Genomic DNA, 17,865 nt, shown 5'->3' with positions numbered 1-17,865 from the left:
TCACAAAACATTCATTTACCACACAATACATTAACTCTCAGTGCCTGAAATTAGTGTAGCTATGTTTTATCGTCCATTTTCTACATTTTCTACCACACAAAACATTAACTCACAACACAATAACTCACAACACAATAACTCACAACACATTAACTCACAACACAACAGCTTACAACATATTAACTCACAACACATTAACTCACAACACAAAAACTCACAACACAACGCATTAACTCACAACACAACAACTCACAACACATTAACTCACAACAGAATAACTCACAACACATTAACTGAAAACACAACTCAAAACACAACACATTAACTCACAACACAAAAACTCACAACGGGTAAAAATGTCTGTGGGTGGGTATCCATAATTTAGGCGGTTTTAGGGTCGGTATGGCGGTTTTTTCCCTCATGGATATATAGTAGCGGACTACGTAAGGCCGTGTAGCTGTTGGAGTTCTACGTACTGAAGCTCCGTTAACGGCAGAGACGCTTAATGGGCTCTGTCACCTAACCTGTTGTTGGGGGTGTGCAACGTGTTGTGAGTTAATGTGTTGTGTTGTGAGTTAATGTGTTGTGTTGTGAGTTAATGTGTTGTGTTGTGAATTATTGTGTTGTGATTTATTGTGTTGTGAGTTAATGTGTTGTGTTGTGCGTTATTGTGTTGTGAGGTAATGTGTTGTGTTGTGAATTATTGTGTTGTGAGTTATTGTGTTGTGAGTTAATGTGTTGTGTGGTAAGTTAATGTGTTGTGTTGTAACCCTTCTGGGCCACCGTAAAATTTTCACATACATCAATTACTACATTTTTAATGACATCCTGGAACAAATTTTTACCAAGTTCATTTATGGGAACTGATGCATTCTTTAACATAAAAGATGTTGCCGACAACACTGGCGTCTCTGCGACCATTTATCTAATAAAACAGTTAACGCGAAGAAAAGTAGCTTTTCATATCGTCTTGTCGTCGTTATTCAATACAAAGCTGCTTTTCGTGGCTTTAGAATCCATTAGAATCATGTTAATTGCGTAAACCGTTCAAGAGTTACGGTGGTTGAAAGAAGGTAAGGGTTAACTTCTTATGGCTTTTGGTTGGGTAACATTTTAATTTGAATGTTCAGTTCTCAGCAGAAATCATGATTACTTCAATTAATTGTTTGTTTAAGTTACATAATTTGTGTGATTTTTTTTCTTATGGCACTAAGCATATTTTGCATAGATGTAAAACTGATAAAAATGTTTTCTTGGCTCTGATATTTCTACTTGGTAAAACGTTTCTAAAATTGAGCAGTACAGTTTTAACGAACAAATCCCACAATTGTCAAAAGAAAACCTTCCAGTAAAATTGTAATGAAACTAAAGCATAACCTTTTTAACTGCAGAGCTTTAGCTCCAGATTTGACATTCTTTGGACTTCTGTATTTCCCTCAAACGTTAACGCGATTTACATAATTCCAATGGATTTTGAAGCTGCCACACATTACAGTATAGTAAAGTGTAGTAAACCAATTGATCCAGTCGCAGAGAAAAGTGGCTCTGCGTCCAAAACCCTGGAAGAAAACGTGGTAATTCCCACCGGCCCTCCCCGACCCCACCGAAGTATGGTGGTGTCGGTGTGCTGTGTGTGTGCTGCAGGTAAAATAGGAGGTCTCCAGTGTGCGGGGCCCACCGCTACAAAGCAGTAGAGCCCTCCCACTCCGGGGTCCCTCTGTGTGTGGTGTGTATTTGCTGTGTGTGTCTAAAGTGGAAGTTGAAATTGATGGGCGGACCAGTGAAAGATAAGCACAGATGTTTCACCGTGCCCCCCTCCACCAGACCATCCCCATAAGGCCCTAGATGAATAAGGGTGTCTAATATGTGAGTAAAAGTGGAATGGAGGGGACCCAGAGAGAGATGCCCCAAGTGAGCCCCGCCAGCATAACCCACCCATCCAGTTCCCGGAGCCCTATGTGCCTTTGTGCAACATTTGTTTGGGTGGGAGCGGGGATGAGCAGGTGGATGGGCACAACCGGGGGAAGAAGGCTCCCTCGAGCGACCGGCCCCCCAGCCGGCCGCGGTAGGCACCCTCCCTCCCAGGGCGGCCAGGCAGTCAGGAGGCGGCAAGCCAGCCGCAGATAGAGGCCAGAGCTGCCCCAGCGGAGAGAGACAGTCAGGAGGAAGGGGCCCGGTGCCAACCCAGAGGGGCAGGAGGTCCAGCCCCAGATTCATGGCCTGACTTCCCTAAGGCACTAGCACACCGCCCCCCAGGGCGCCCCCCCAAAAAGTAAATAGATAAATGGAATATATACATAAATATATTTCTAAAAAATCCGTCAGCGAATCAAAATCCTCAGTACAAGACATGATTTACATACAGATCTGCCAATCCATCCATCCAGGTAGATACTCAAGACATTGTTGCTCAAAAGTAGCTCACATGCCAGTGTGAGAAGCCCTGTTCTACATAAAGTACAGGCATTACTAAAAGAATAAGCTTTAATTTGAAAAGATGCAGATTTTTTTCAGTTGTTTTTTGATTCTATTGTTAGGTGACTCAGGAGATAGTTAAAAAACTACTTTTTTTATAGTTATCGGTGTGCTTGCTGATGACTTGCCCAGTCTAACTTTTTTTGTTCATTTATTTACTTTGTAAAAATGTGCTTTAAGTGACACATGCATGCATTGTAGATCAGCAGCTGAAAGATCTTATAGACTCAAGATTATTCTGTGCAACACCTGGGTTTATTTTGGAATGTGGGAGCAGTTCCCATTTAAATACAGTTCAATTAAACACATAGAAAACAATTCAAATATATTTGGTTTACTTTTAGGTCTCTGATGTCAAACATGATGTGAAACTTCATGATAATTGTAGAAGACAGTAAAGCAGAAGTTGTTTATTCCTTAAAGTTCATGCAGTAACATCTATAAAACCACCAGATAGTGCTGTTGCTCTTCCTGATTCCCTGCGGTCTGAGACATGGTCCAAACCTGTTCAAATTGCCTGAAAGCTGCCTGTTTCAGTCTGCCCATGGGTCTTGAGGCGATATCTGCTCAAGGTGGTCTTGCTCTTGTTGTTTTGACCCCTCCCCAAACAGGGCAGAGATCTCTGCAGCTCCAGTCGAGCGTCGTGGCACAGGAAGATGTAGAAGAGGGGATCCAGCAAGGTGTTAAAGCTGGTCAGGCCGTAGCAAAGGCGGTAGATGAGGAAGATTGAGTGTTCTAACTCGCACGGCACTTCCGTCCGCAGCAGAGACACGAACCGGTACCCGCCCATGAGGTGGTACGGCCCGAAGACGGCAATGAAGTTGATCGTTATGACAACCGGGATCCCCACAATTTTGTGCCGCTCGTGATCCGATAGAGAAGGGGAGCTCCGAAGAGTCACTCCGATGTGCGTTGAAGTGTAACCGAAGGGAGAAAGGTTCAGATTATAAATTAACAAGTTGCATCTGCGCCTGCATCAGGTTTGCACTACATCTCCCATGATGCATTGTGTTAAAGTGACAGCATCTCTGCTCTACCATGAGTCTTCCCTGTTAAACGTCTCGAAACCACAACAAACACCCATCAACCAGTTTTTAAATATTCTTGATGAAATCAGAGGTCAACAGTTTAGCTCTCCTTCAAGTTTTGTGTTCATTAACAGCCAAACATCCCAGAGTTTGGTCCAAGTCATATTTCTAACTGAAAAACTTTTCTAATAACGATGGATTGAAGGACGAATTCGCTTCTTTCTGTCACTTTTGAAAGATGAAAAGTGAAGCTTGTGTAGAAGTAAAAACAACATTTAAGAAACAGGATTAAGGTGAAGTGGCCAACAGACCCAATTAAACTAAACTGAAGCAATTTAATCATCTAAAAAGACATTTAATTTTTTTTTTAAGTTTTCACAGACTTCATTTTTGATTAAGACGAGAAAAACTAATGAAACTTCAACATGTTCACGTCTGGGTCAGCTACAGAAAACATAAATATAATGTTAGTTTTTTATGTTAAATTAATCAAACATATTACAGTTACAGTTGCCTTTGCGCTGACATTGAAAATATATTTAAAAATAATTCCCTATTCAGAACGAATATATTTGTTTGTGAGGTTACATAAAACTGCATGTTAATAAACTGAAGGGAAAAACAACTACCAGGGTAAAAGGTGAAAGGAACACGACTGATGAGTCAAACTTTATTGACATTTACTCTCGACATAGTTCAGTTGAAAAATACAAAACAATACTCTCACCTTTTCAACAATCCATTATCAGTAGTGCTTCGTAATTCACCAAAGTCATACAGAAACACTTGGATAGATTTTTTTTAACACCGTGTACCACAAAAAATTGGTTTCTGTTATTTGTGAAAATTCAAGGATTTTAAGTCCTTATCCTTCTTAGAGCAATAATTGTCTTTGCATCATTGAATAGATGTTAGCTGTTTGCAGGGTGTATTTCAGAAAGAAGGTTATGCTAGCTCCCACGGTAAGTTTGAGGCTAAGGAAGCGGATAACCTCAGCTTTCGGTTCCTGAAATGGAGGTATGTTTCAGGGTAGGTCAAGTTGCCATAGCAACTCATGCTCTGAACATAACCTGGTCTGGAGCAGGTTTAGTTGAAGGTTAGTTTGTTTTCAGAGAGGTGAAGCAGCATGACGTGTCCATTTGAAGATGATTTAGTGCAGGGGTGGGCAATTCCAGGCCTCGAGGGCCGGTGTGTCTGCATGATTTCCAGATAGTCTTGCCCTACTCATGGCTGATTACCTGGTTCAGGTGTGTCCAGCCAATTAGAACATGCCAGAGCAGGGTATGCTGGAAAACATGCAGGACTGCGGCCCTCAGTGCCCACCTCTGATTTAGTGGATGAAGAAGCTCAGATAATACTTTTTCCACCACGAGAGGGTGATAAGACCACATATGGATGTTGGAAAGAATTTTTTTTTACATTAATCTAACTTAATTATCTGCTTCAGATAAAATAAATAATTTTTTTGAGTTCAGTCAACTTAAAAATAACACGTAGTTATCAGACATTTATTTTACTTTCATTTAAATTAATTCAATTAAGTAGGTGTAATGTTGGTGCTGCTGTTAGATCAGCAACGCAAGGGGTTGTGGGATACCATTCCCTTTGCCTGTCTGGAAGGATTTGGTTTTAAGTGAGGGTTTTTGACCAAATATGTTTAGTTGTTTAGCTGTTTTACTGTGTTTTACCAAGTTATTTGTACCGTTATATTTAATTCTTTCTGCACCATGAGTGAGAGGGAGGGAGAGGATGATGAGTTTATTTAGCATCCCTAGTGGTTAGAAGTGTCATGTTTAGGTTGGAGAAATGGTAATAGGTTTCATGTTGCATATCCAAAGTGTTTCTTTCATTTTATTATAAAAATGAAAATATCTGCGGCCTCAAACTTAGACATTTGAGAGTTCAAAAAGTACAATAAATTAAGATGGAAGAACATTTATGTGAATTGGAGTAATATGACATTTAGTTCTGTAAATATGTAAATTTGAGTTGTAAAAATAATTATTGAATTGGATTTACATAAGAAATTAGGTTGAACAAATTTAACTCAATTACTTGTTACCAACAGACGTAATTCATTTAAGTTGGAAAAGTTGAATAATTTATATATATATATGCGTCACAATGAAAATGGAAACTCGTGTGTTTACTTCGTCCGTTATTTTTCTCCAAGCAGAAACTCTTCCTTTTGATGATGCAGCCGTATTACTTTTTTGATGGACGTATAATCTTCAAACACCATCATTAAAATCTCAGACTCCGTCTCACTGAAGTATAGCGCTTTCTTTTTTTCTCCACGTGTTTCCATGGTGACTCCGGAAATCGGCGATCTATTGGGAATGTCTTTATGTACTTGCCGTGCATTAACCCAGGGTTACCAAGTTGAGCGTAATTACGCTAACTCATATCCGGTCTTTTGGAACCGACATACCCAGAGTAAGCAAGTTCAGGGGGATTTCAGCCACAGTTCAGGATTAAAGTCAGGCTAGTTTAAACATGCTTCCTGGAATACCCCCCTGATTTTTTCTGGTGGAAGTTGACAAACACAACCATTGTTTGGCATATTTTAAGTTTTTCATAGGATGACTTTTCAAGGCCGTGTACAGCCACTATGTACATGTAGCACATTTCTTACATGTGACATTTTGGTTTTTTGGTGATACATACTTCACAAGAGTTTCTTGTGTTTGTCATTCATCGATGTTCGCAGATGTTCGCCGTCTTTTTACTTTTTTTTCCCGTCTTCTCCTGATTCACAATGATTTGATTAAAGAAAAAGTCAGAAATGCAGATTTATGCTAAAAAATTTTTCAATACATCCTCCGTCTTTTAAAAAAAAATGATGCCACAAGAACATGTTCAAAGCACCTTTTTAACAGAGTGGGCTAATTTTAAAGAAGCAGTCACCAAAGTTTAAGTAAAAATAAAAAAATGTCAGAGTTAAAATGTTCTTTCACTACATTCTACCATAACCAACATGTAGATGTGCATATAAACACAAATTAACCTTAGTGTTGATAGAAAAAAAATATATTTTTGTTTTTTTGTTGATGGGGGGGAAAAAAAATTGTTTTTGTTTTTTGTGACTGATTTTTGGTCTAGATATGACAGAGCAGAGCGTGTCTTTTTGTCTTGCAACATGCATATTTGGTGATTTCTGCTTGACTTTATCTGCTCTTGTGGTGTTCTGGATGGGAACACTTGTTTGTCAGCAGCACCTCACTCCTGCTGCCGCCTGCACTCACCAGGGCCTAGAATTTGGTCACAAAGATCTCTTAGGGGTTAAATAGATGGGTTCTGCTCTGTTTTTTTTACACTTCTTTATTTTTATTTTTAAAAACACTGGGCGATGTGTTACTCACCAGAAGGAAGTATTGCTGACCCCAAAGTCCACAAACCCACTCAAGTAGTACATCTGTGTTGAGAAACCTTCCTTCTTTTATTTGCAGTTCCTTTATATGATGGAAATGAGTCTGCCATATTTGATGCAAATGTTTAGAAGTGTTGCATAAGACATCAGTTTCTAGTCTGTAAAAATCTTCAAATTTCATTCAGCAAAGCGAAGATTGAACTAGAAATGAAGACTGGTGGGTTAGAAAATGTTGACCTCAACATTAAACAACAAAATGAAGCTCATCCTTTTTTTTAAATCTTTGGGTTTTTTTAAAAAAAGTGTTAGTTCTCAAAACGGAGGATAATGGGTTGCTTCATGTCAAAAGAAAACGCCCATGTTTCCATAGCAACCACCATTCTCGTCCTGCCTCTGCATGCTCAGAATCTACCGCAGACGCGTTTGCTGGACATTTTTGATGTCACCCAATGAATTCTGAGCAGCAAAAACTGAAACCTAAAGAGGGGCGGGCACATTGACCAGAATTGACTCCGTCCGACTCTACAATGTTCTAGAAACAACAATTGAATGGGGCCAAACATAGTTGGACTATCCACCTCTAAAAATGAACAATTGTGACAGCCGATATATTAAATTGACACATTTAACTAAATGTATGCTTTTTCAAGTTATTATGACTAATATATAAATCAATAAACGTACGGTGGTGTTGTGGTTAGTGCTCTCATCTCACAGCGAGGCCCTGGTTCTTTTTGCAATGAGTTTACATGTTCTTGTGCATGTACGGGTTTTCTACGGCTTCCTCTCACAGACCAAAATTATGCTTCATATGTTAATAGTTTTGTCATTCAATCTTCTAAACCCGTTTTGAACCTTTTGGGGTCACGGGGCTGCCGGAGCTGATCTCGGCTAAGGGGACATCCTGGAGAAGTCATCAGTCTGTTGCAGAGCCACACATCCGAGAACATTGACATTCATACCTAGGGACAATTTTAAAGTGACCAATTAACCTATGAAGCATGTTTTTGGATGGTGGGAGGAAGCCAGAGTCCTTGGTTCAAGTCCCGGGTGGGGGGACTTGAACCAGGGGCCTTCTTGCTGTGAGGCAAGATCGCCAACCACTGACCCCAGGTGTGCGTGTGGCCCTTGTTCAAGGCCTTTTCCCAACAGTAGCTGGGTTGGCTCCAGCAGCCCTGTGACCCCGAAAGATACGTTCCGAACCCAGAATGTACAAGTGTATTTTAGGCTTAAAATTGGACACTTTAACATGGGAGCTGAGTGAAGTTGCTTCCTTCTACAACCAGCCTTAAGTGGTCTTTCGAGGAACTGCAACGCTTACTGGTGTGGGTCAAATTTGAGAGTAGAAGGTAAGGGCTTTGACTGCACTGAAGTTCCTGGTGGTTGCTCGTTGGCGTCAGTGTTTGTCAGCAGAGCCGCCATCAGTGTGCCAAAGCGCCAGTAATGTATTATTTAAATATATACGCCATTTATCTTTTACCGCAAGTGATATTAAAAGCATAAATATAAACTCCTTTTCTGAAGGAGCCCAAAAATTTCCAACAAAAGTTGAAGGAAAGACAGAAAGTGGAGAAAAAAGGTTTGAAATGACTAAAGAGGCCCAATGTCATGAAAGGAAGTCAGACCTTAAAAAGGAACTCTGACCACAGGAACGTCTTTCAAAACAAAAATGACTGGAATACAAGCACTTTGAATTGGTAAAGAAACCAACGTTGAGCAAAGACTTGTGGACAGAGAGGCGCCAGTTGATGACAGAAGCCGAACAAAGAGTTATAACGTGACCAAATGACCAGCGATGGACGTCTAGTTTTTTTTTTTCAAGAGTCTTTTATTATAAATAACTGCAGAGACAACAAAGTGCCGGTGTGAAGACAGAAGATTGTATAAAAGATTCTGTAAAATTGTTGTCACATCAAAAACTGCTTTTGTGTAAGACATCCTGTGGTTGTCGTGGTTTAGACTGAAACCTTTGGTGCAGACTTACACAGTTGCAACAAAATGTGTTGAGTATTAGTTTTAAGTTTTTGGTTATTAACGTGCATAATACTAGTACATTGACGTATTCACTTGTACATAATTAGATCCATGTACGTCTTTGTTTTCCTCGTCTGAGCTGACATCTGGCTCTAAACTGTACGGCTGGATAGCTACGATATTGCTCACCACGTTTGTTGCACTGCTAGTGTCAGTTTGGGGTCGTGAGGAGCTGTAACCTAGCAGGAGAGAGTTGTAACCAAAAGGTTGACTGGGAACGTTTTTGCATTCGATCAAAAGACGATCGGAGTGGGACTTTGACCACGGATGCATGTGAAGACTTATCACAGAAAAAGCCAACTTGGTGCATCATTATTCCGTAGAAACTCACCCTTTAATTTGAACATTTAGCTTTTTTTTTTATTTAATCATCTAAATGTTAAGAACTAGTAAGACTCTATTCATAATGCAGACGCACATTTCTTAACAGCAACATTTATTTTCATATTTTCAGAGTCACTTCTGAAAGACTTTCTTCAAAAGTTGTGCTTGAGGCACCATCTTTTGAGAAAACATGCACCCTTTGAGGTTAACACTTCCTACTGCCTATCATGTAAAAGCCTCTGCCCTGCGTAAAACTGAAACACAAGACAGAGAGAGATCTTGTCAAACCAGCTGGTAGCACGTTCAGGCACTAAAACCCAAGGTGAGTCTTGGTTTTTCTCATGTATTTAATTTCAGAAGAACTGTTTGGGTTAAACTCGTTGGGAAAACAATAGATCTTTGCAACTGACAGTGTACTTTTTTTAATATGGGAAATTATCAAATAAAATTGTTTTATTTTTGCATGAAAATCACTCAATCATCAGCAAAAAATGTTAACTGACCTGCTAAACATTGCTTCACACTAGCTTTTTTATGTCCTTATCTCTAGAGACAGTAACCTGAATCTCATAGTCATTGTTTTTCTATTTCAACCATAAGTCTAAATAAAGCAAGGTTTTTTTTTATCCCAAATCATTGCGTTTAGAGAAACCTGGTTGAAAACATATGTGGTTTTTATATATACAGTAAGAAGTCCGTACATGTAAAAGACAGACCCGTGAAGACGCACCACCTGTGTTCCTGTTCCTTCCTGAATGTGATAAAGATTAAAAGGATGAACTAGAATTTGAAACAATGATTTGACATTCATGTATGAATCTCTGTCTTAGATCTGATCCCCAAGAAGCTCTACAGGACAAGATGTCATGCAGAACTCCCAACGAAAGCATGACTTTCTCCATCAACCAGACGCAGTATACACCCAATCTGAATTCTTTGGACTTGTTTCTCATTTCCCTCCATGGAATAGTTTCAATCATTGGCATTGTGGAAAACCTCTTAATCCTGGCTGTGGTGGGTTTTTACATCCGCCGCTCTATAATCAGCACCTGGATCTTGAACCTGGCAGCGTCTGACCTGTTGACCTCAGCCTTCCTGCCTTTCTTTACCCTCTACATGGCCCAAGGAAATAACTGGATATTGGGCAAAGCCTTCTGCCGGATCTATTCCTCCATCTTTTTCTTCAACATGCATTTCAGTGGGTTCCTGCTGGCGGCCATTTCTCTGGACCGCTGCCTGGTGGTGGTGAGGCCGGTCTGGGCCCAGAACTACAGAAGTATCAAAGGAGTTAAGAGGATTTGCGCAGGAATCTGGGTGCTGGCCATCATCTGCATCATACCCTTTTTTTTGTTCCGTGACATCATTAAGGTTGGAGATGGAAGGAATCTGTGCTATTACAACTACGCTCTGTATCCTCCAAGTGATCTGAACGATCTACAGGCTTTATGCAAGCAGCGCAAAGAGATTTTAGCTTTCACCAAGTTCCTTTTAGCCTTCCTAATTCCTCTCTTGGTCATCATCTTCAGCTACTTAGCAGTGAACTCCAGCCTGGCTCGTCGGGGATGCCGCCGCCCTTTGCGTTTCGTCCGGGTTGTGGTCGCTGTGGTTGTGACCTTCTTTCTTTGCTGGGCCCCGTACCAGCTTTTCATCATTATGGAGGTCATGGCCCCCAACAACCACCCTGTGAAAATTTTTAGTGAGAAGGCCCTTCCAGTTGCAGCAACGATTGCTTTCCTAAACGCCATCTTGAATCCCATCTTGTACGTGTTCAGCTGCAATGACCTGCGCATGAAGATCAGGCACTCCTTTGGGGCGGTGATGGAGAGCGTGCTGGTGGAGGATCTCATGGAGTTTACCCGCCGTCGCAGCACAGCTCACACCAGCCACTCTGAGCTCATGCCGAGGAAGAAGAGCAACGTTGCAAAAGTGTCACCTAGCACTGAAGAGCAAGAGCAGAAAGACTGAACTATTGCCCTGTACCGCTCTGCTTTTGTCACAGCCGCCCTTAAAAACGTTGCTGGAAGTTTTGAAAAGCACCGATCAGATTGTAGATCTGTTTGTTGCCAGGTAGTTTTCAACATTATATCCTGTTGGAATTTTTATTCTCTTAAAAGGCCAGTAAACAAATAACATTCAAGTCAAACATTGGCTCTTAAAATTATTAATTATTTTCATTATTTTAATTATTTTCATTTGTATTTCAAATGAAAATATATATTGTCTCTCAGAGACCTACAAGTTGTAGAGAAATGCCACATCAGGAGAAATGAGTGGGATTTAAGAGTTGCGATGGCCGTAACACAAGCAGGGACTTGCTTTCAAAGGGTCTATATCATGCAAAATAAACATTTTGTGGCTTAAAGTCTACTTTAATGTTAACCCCAAAGAGGTATTTTGATCCATTTACGCATCTCTGAATATTCCTTTAACCGTTGTGCTATCTTAGATGACCCCACCCTTACATTGACGTGTTCTCCCTACCGTGACAAAAGTGGATAAATGTGGAAAGATTTCATGTAATCCATGGACACCAGTGAAGATCACAAATCATTGAAGAAAAAAGGTTCAGCGCACTGTCTAGTGGGTCTACCTGACCCCACTCCCAACGTTAAAGTCCCTAGCATAGCACAAGGGTTACAAGCCTGGGCTCTGAACACCAGCCCTTCCCAACCCACAAAAACGAGTCACATTGTGACGTGGACAAGTGAGGAACAGCCCATTCCAAGAAGTCTCTGTGCTGCCAGCTCCGCCCCCAAGCTAACACATACCCGCTTTCTCCATTGAGCTAGCTGTTTTTGGCCAAAAACGGTTTCCTTTTATATGCACATTACCCACATCCATATTTGCAAATGTTTGGATGTTTGTTTTCATGCACCACACGCAGACATGCTGAGGCCGACTCGACATGACCCACACGGAGTGAAAGGCGGAGCCTCAGAGATCAAGTTGTCTTACTTCCGGGTAGGAAAATACGATGTAAATATAACTCATATTTCATTAGAAATTGTTCTTTAGTGTGGCAAATGTGATATATTAACGTAACTGTGAATATTGTTTACTATGAAATACTAAAACATTTGCATGATATCGGCCCATTCAACATATATCTTGGTGGTTTGTAAATATTCAGCGGACTTGTCTTTTAATCAAATGTGATCAAATCATTTTTTTGTCGGAAATCCATTTTTGTGAGGTGTCTTCGTAAAAAGAACTGGAGATGAGATGGCGTTTTAAGCGTCCTTGCTTGTTTTTCTTGGCTTTAGAAGGAATAATTGAGTAAACAGTTAAAGAGTTACAGTCATGAAAGAATGTAAGGGTTAACTTCTTTTGCCTTTTGGTTGGCGAACATTTCAACTTGAATGTTCAGTTCTCAACAAAAACGTGGTTACTTTAGTTAGTTATTTGTTAAAGTCTCACAACTCGTTTAATATTTGCTTTTTTTTTCCATGTCACTAACCATATTTTGCATAGATGTAAAACTACCCCAGTGACTATCAAACTAGTTTTCTCTTTATTAATGTTTTATGTCTTTTGGTCAATCAAGGTTAGAATGGTTTTCCAAAACTTAATGAACAGGCTTTTGTTTTCAAAACAGCGTCAATCCGGAAGTCAAAGGACACTCAAATGAAACACAGTTTACACAAATGCTTTATTTGACCAATGAAATGATAACTGAAATCTAAAATCTCCAAAAGAGAATTCATACACATGAGGATAAAACCAGAAAAGAGTCAAAGCAACTCGATTACACTGGACGAAAACGTGGAAACTGAACAGAACTCAGCAGATCTCTCTGAACATGCTAGCCGTGTAAACCTTAAATCTCTAAATGTGAATCCTTTTTTTAAGATATCAGATTCATTTGATCTGCATCTGCAACAAAAATGAGAGCCAACCATTGAAGTTTCATCTCGTTCTTTCACAAATGACTTCACATTTTTACGATGAATCAACGCTTTTGATAATGTTCTACATAAAGTACAGGCATTGCTAAAAAAAGGAAATCTTCAGTTTTAAAAGATGTCGATTTTTGTCTATTGCTTTTTGATTCAATTGTTAGGTGACTCATCAGATGATGTAAAAAACAAACTTTTTCATATAGTTGTGTGTGTGTTTTTGCTGAAAACTTGCACATTCAAACTTTTTTTTTTGTTCTTTTCTTTGTAAAAATGTGCTTTAGGTGATGCATGCATGCATTGTAGATCAGTAGCGGAAAGTTCTCATAGATTCCAGATTATTTTCTGCATGGCATTGAGATGATCTGGCCTTGAATGTGTTATCTCCCGCATGAGTTGAATTTTTTATCAGTTTGTGGGTTTTCTTCTAAAAGTATGACTGAACGTTTCCAGACATTGCTAAAAAAACTCATTTCGATTGTTTAGTCTGACAAAAGTCATATTTGTGTTCAACACCTGTGTTTATTATTGAATGTGGGGACAGTTCACATTTAAATACAGTTCAATAAACACATCAAACAAATATATTTGGTTTACCTTTTGGTCTCTGATGTCAAACATGATGTGAAACTCTATGATAATTGTATAAGACAGTAAAGCAGAGGTTGTTTATTCCTTAAAGTTCATGCAGTAACAAGTATAAAACCACCAGATGGCGCTGTTGCTCTGCCTGAATCCCTGCGGTCTGTGACATGGTCCAAACCTGTTTAACCCTTGTTCTATCCTATGGGGTCAAGATGACCATTGACATGTTCTCCCTACCATGACAAAGGTGGATAAAGGTGGAAAGATTTCATGTAATCCATGGACACCAGTGAAGATCACAAATCATTGAAGAAAAAAGGTTCAGCGCACTGTCTAGTGGGTCTAGATGACCCAACTCCCAATGTTAAAGTGCCTAGGATACCACAAGGGTTACATTGCCTGAAAGCTGCCTGTTTCAGTCTGCCCATGGGTCTTGAGGCGATATCTGCTCACGGTGGTCTTGCTCTTGTTGTTTTGACCCCTCCCCAAACAGGGCAGAGATCTCTGCAGCTCCAGTCGAGCGTCAGGGCACAGGAAGATGTAGAAGAGGGGATCCAGCAAGGTGTTGAGGCTGGTCAGGCCGTAGCAAAGGCGGTAGATGAGGAAGATTGAGTGTTCTAACTCGCACGGCACTTCCGTCCGCAGCAGAGACACGAACCGGTACCCGCCCATGAGGTGGTACGGCCCGAAGACGGCAATGAAGTTGATCGTTATGACAACCAGGATCCCCACGATTTTGTGCCGCTCGTGATCCGATAGGGAAGGGGAGCGCCGAAGCGTCACTCCGATGTGCGCTGAGGTGTAACTGAAGGGAGAAAGGTTCAGATTATAAATCATTATAAAGGTTCAAGACGAACAAGACCAACAACAGCTTTTGTCCTAGACCAGGGGTGTACAAATCCAGGCTTTGACGGTTGGCCTCTTGCTGGTTTCCTGAAATCCTGCCTTTTCTGTTGATAACTTGGATCAAAATGTTTAGCCAATAAAAGTTTCAATATTGGTTTGGTTGGATAACATGTTGGACACCTGCCCTCGAGGTCTGGAATTGGACACCCCTGTCCTAATAGTCACACCTAAAGGCCGTGTTATACAGCAACAGCTACATTTTGCACATTTTCCGTGTGTGAAATTTTGTTTTATCGTGATACATCCGTGATTTAGGTGTGTTTCTTGCGTTGGTCATTTGTCGATGTGTGTTCAGCAAAGGTTGTGGTCGACGGGTCCTTACGTAAATTTGGTTTGGAGCTGTTCAAAATTTTGATTGGTTAAGAATTACACAGTTCACGCGAATTTTACGTAGTTTTTACACAATTATTACGTAAATGTAATGCAATCGTTGGGCTCCCTGGGCGCGGTGGGGAGGCTGCTCTACGGGTCGGGCTGGGCGGTCCCGCTGGCCCTGCCCGGCAGGAGGTCTTTCTCTATCTGCTGTACTGTGCGGGTGTTGGGGGGTCCTGTCTACCGCCGCTGCTGCGGTTGGGGGGTGGATATGTTCTCTCCCTCTTTTTACATTCCATCATCCTCCCCAGAAGAACATAAACATAAACAAAAATGTTTCACATGTGTTAGTCTGAATGCATAAATATGCATGTGTGAATGTTAGTGGTAGTATGTCTAGTATGTCCAGGTAGACTTGTCTGTGTGTGAACACTTTTGGAGGCAACAGGTGTGTTTGTAACGTTTGAGTGTGTGTGTGTGTTGACAGGCCCCACCCATTTTAGATTTTTCATGCATCTTAACCTGTCAGTTGTGATTATAAAGCTCCAGCAACTTGTTGCTTTCTGACACTTCATGATTTTACCCTTGCTACTATAATCAACCCTCTACCCCCCGCCCCCCTTATCTGTCATCCCTCTCTCTTCTTTCCTCATTTTCTTTTCCGTCCAGTCCAACAACAAATATTTGAAAATATAATTAACATGAATAAAGTTTAGCTTTCAACTCTCATCTGTTTGCTTAGCTGTTGGACAAGACAAGTTAGAAGAAAAAATCTAACTGTCATACAGGATGAAACCCTTTAGCACTTTAATGTCATTTCAGTGATTTGGTTTTTTTGTGACACAGATAATAATATTAGGTGTGGAAATTACTTTAGACATTTAAACAAAGTATTTAGCTTGGGGGGCAATTGGTGTTGGGGGCCCCAGGCAATTGCCCACCTCTGCCTAATGGTAAGTCCACCTCTGCTAGCTACTGAACTTTAGGAACAAGATGCTCAAAGCTGTAGAACCGCTTTGAAAAGAAGTACAAACCTGCACAAAAGGGACCAGATTCCTTAAAACCAGTTGATATAAAAAAGCTGTAAACCCTATTTGTTAAAGGATGCTTTGGTACGGCATCCCTTTGAGAAACTCGTACTGTCTGGTACATATGGTTGGAGAGTGACGGATGGCTCTAGGAGCAACTCACCCAAGAATGGCACAAGGCAGCAGGAAACCTAGAAGCACGGTGGCAATCTTGAAGTAAGCAAATTTAGAGCTGACAGGATATTGTTCCAGACACAGCAGGCGGTCTGCGTCAAACACCGACGGCAGTAGTCCGCTCAGACAGAACAGGAAGGTCAGGGTCCACACCGCTACGCCTGACACGGCTGCCACCCTGATGGTGCGCACCCGGCGGCTGCTGAGCGGGTAAACGATGGCCAGGCAGCGGTCCATCGCTATCAGGCAAAGAAACATGACACTGGCGTAGACGTTGACGTAAAAAACATAGCCAACCAGCTCACAGGTTAGCTGTCCGTACGGCCATCGGTGACCCCCTTGGAGATATATAATCCAGAGGGGAAGGGTGAGCAGTTGCAGGAGGTCTGACAGCAGCAGGTTGAGGATGTAGACCAGCTGACAGCCTCCCCCGCCCGAGCGTCCAAGGTGGTACAACCCCCAGAGAGATAACAGGTTGCTGGGCAGACCCAAGGAGAAGATAACTCCATAAATACAGGTCAGGCCAAACGTGTCTGTGTCCAATGGGAGGTCACAGGTGACATTGGACATGTTGGTGATAACCCTCTCATGGGAATCCGGAGATGCCTCGGACACCGGCTGGCATAGAGGGGGGTGACTTGCATTAGGAGTAGCCATCATTTTGGACAAAGAGTTGTCTCCTGCATCCAGCCTTTATTTCCATTTTGGGACATTTACAGATCCGTGAGAAAGCTTATCCTCCTTTTATAGCGTCGGTCAAACGATCCTCAAAGCCCCCCAGGTCCATTCAAACTCTTGCAGAACAAGGCATGTGCATGAGAACAAGCAGGTGCATCACGATTTCAACCACAAACTATCAGCCCAGGCGTTCCACCCACCTCTTCAGTCCACAGAAGTCTGCAGCACGATGATAACAACAACAACCTGTGTTTGAGCAACCCAGAGGAGCCGGAGTCTGGCCAAAGTCTCCACTGTTCTGCAATCACTTCCTCTGGAGGAAACCCACTTCTTCGGCTTTAAAGGCAACATCCTGAGGTAGGAGAACGCCTTTCTGGCCTAGAACAAAAACATACACTTGCTCTTATTCTGTTCTGCCCTTTCTCTTGGCAGAGTCACAATGATGGACAGTCTGCAGAAGGGGAGGGTACACTGCCTCACAAAGGCCACTACAACCTTCTAATAGTAGATTTCTGTTATTTATTTATGGATTTTATGGGATTAAAAGATATAAATGTTTCCAGATCGAAAGATGCTCACACATATTTTAGTGAAACATGGAGATTTTGAGGATTGGCGCCTTTTCGTTTCGTTTTTTTGAGTATCTTTTTTGTGTTTATTAATGCTTAATTCAGTGTTTTTCGCTTCCGTCACACCAGGTTTTAGTTTCAATCAATCATTTCTGTTTCCGCTAAATATTCTTCAGTTTATTTGAGTTTGTGGTTTTCAGTTGCTTCTGTCAGGTTCTCAGTTTTGTCATTGCAGTTTCATTGCAGTGTCATTGCAAAAATTCCCATGAATACAAAATACAATAAATCTCAATACAAAAAAATGAAATTAATCAACAAAAATAATGTTAAATTATAGTAAACTTTAAAAAAGTAAATAATAACTACTTGATCCAAAAAGTAAGGGGGATCAAGGGGGATCTTGTTGATGTCCTGGGTGCTTACGGGTGTGGACATTTCCACACAGATTTCATCCATGTTCAGAACCTGTTGTATCCCCTTCTGCAT

At 41.1% G+C, this 17,865-nt stretch overlaps 2 protein-coding genes across 2 annotated transcripts; one reads left to right on the top strand and one right to left on the bottom strand.

Moving 5' to 3' along the window:
* The first annotated feature begins 9,361 nt into the window (after positions 1 to 9,361).
* Positions 9,362 to 13,710, top strand: LOC101156531 (prostaglandin D2 receptor 2-like). Its single transcript, XM_004079712.5, has 2 exons — positions 9,362 to 9,553; positions 10,062 to 13,710. The coding sequence occupies exon 2, from the start codon at positions 10,093 to 10,095 to the stop codon at positions 11,194 to 11,196; it is 1,104 nt and encodes a 367-aa protein (XP_004079760.2). The 5' UTR covers positions 9,362 to 9,553; positions 10,062 to 10,092; the 3' UTR covers positions 11,197 to 13,710.
* Positions 12,862 to 16,792, bottom strand: si:dkey-165a24.9 (G-protein coupled receptor 4). The gene is made up of 2 exons (XM_004079713.4): positions 16,122 to 16,792; positions 12,862 to 14,517 (listed from the first exon to the last, which is right to left on the bottom strand). Exons 1-2 carry the CDS (start codon positions 16,790 to 16,792, stop codon positions 14,103 to 14,105), a joined length of 1,086 nt encoding a protein of 361 aa, XP_004079761.1. The 3' UTR covers positions 12,862 to 14,102.
* Between the last annotated feature and the right edge of the window lie 1,073 nt (positions 16,793 to 17,865).

This window comes from Oryzias latipes, chromosome 18 (assembly GCF_053564925.1).
Source record: "Oryzias latipes strain Hd-rR chromosome 18, Olatipes_Hd-rR_3.1".
Lineage (NCBI taxonomy): Eukaryota > Metazoa > Chordata > Actinopteri > Beloniformes > Adrianichthyidae > Oryzias > Oryzias latipes.
The sequence above is the reverse complement of the archived record's forward strand: the minus strand, read 5'-3'. Positions and strand labels throughout refer to the sequence as shown.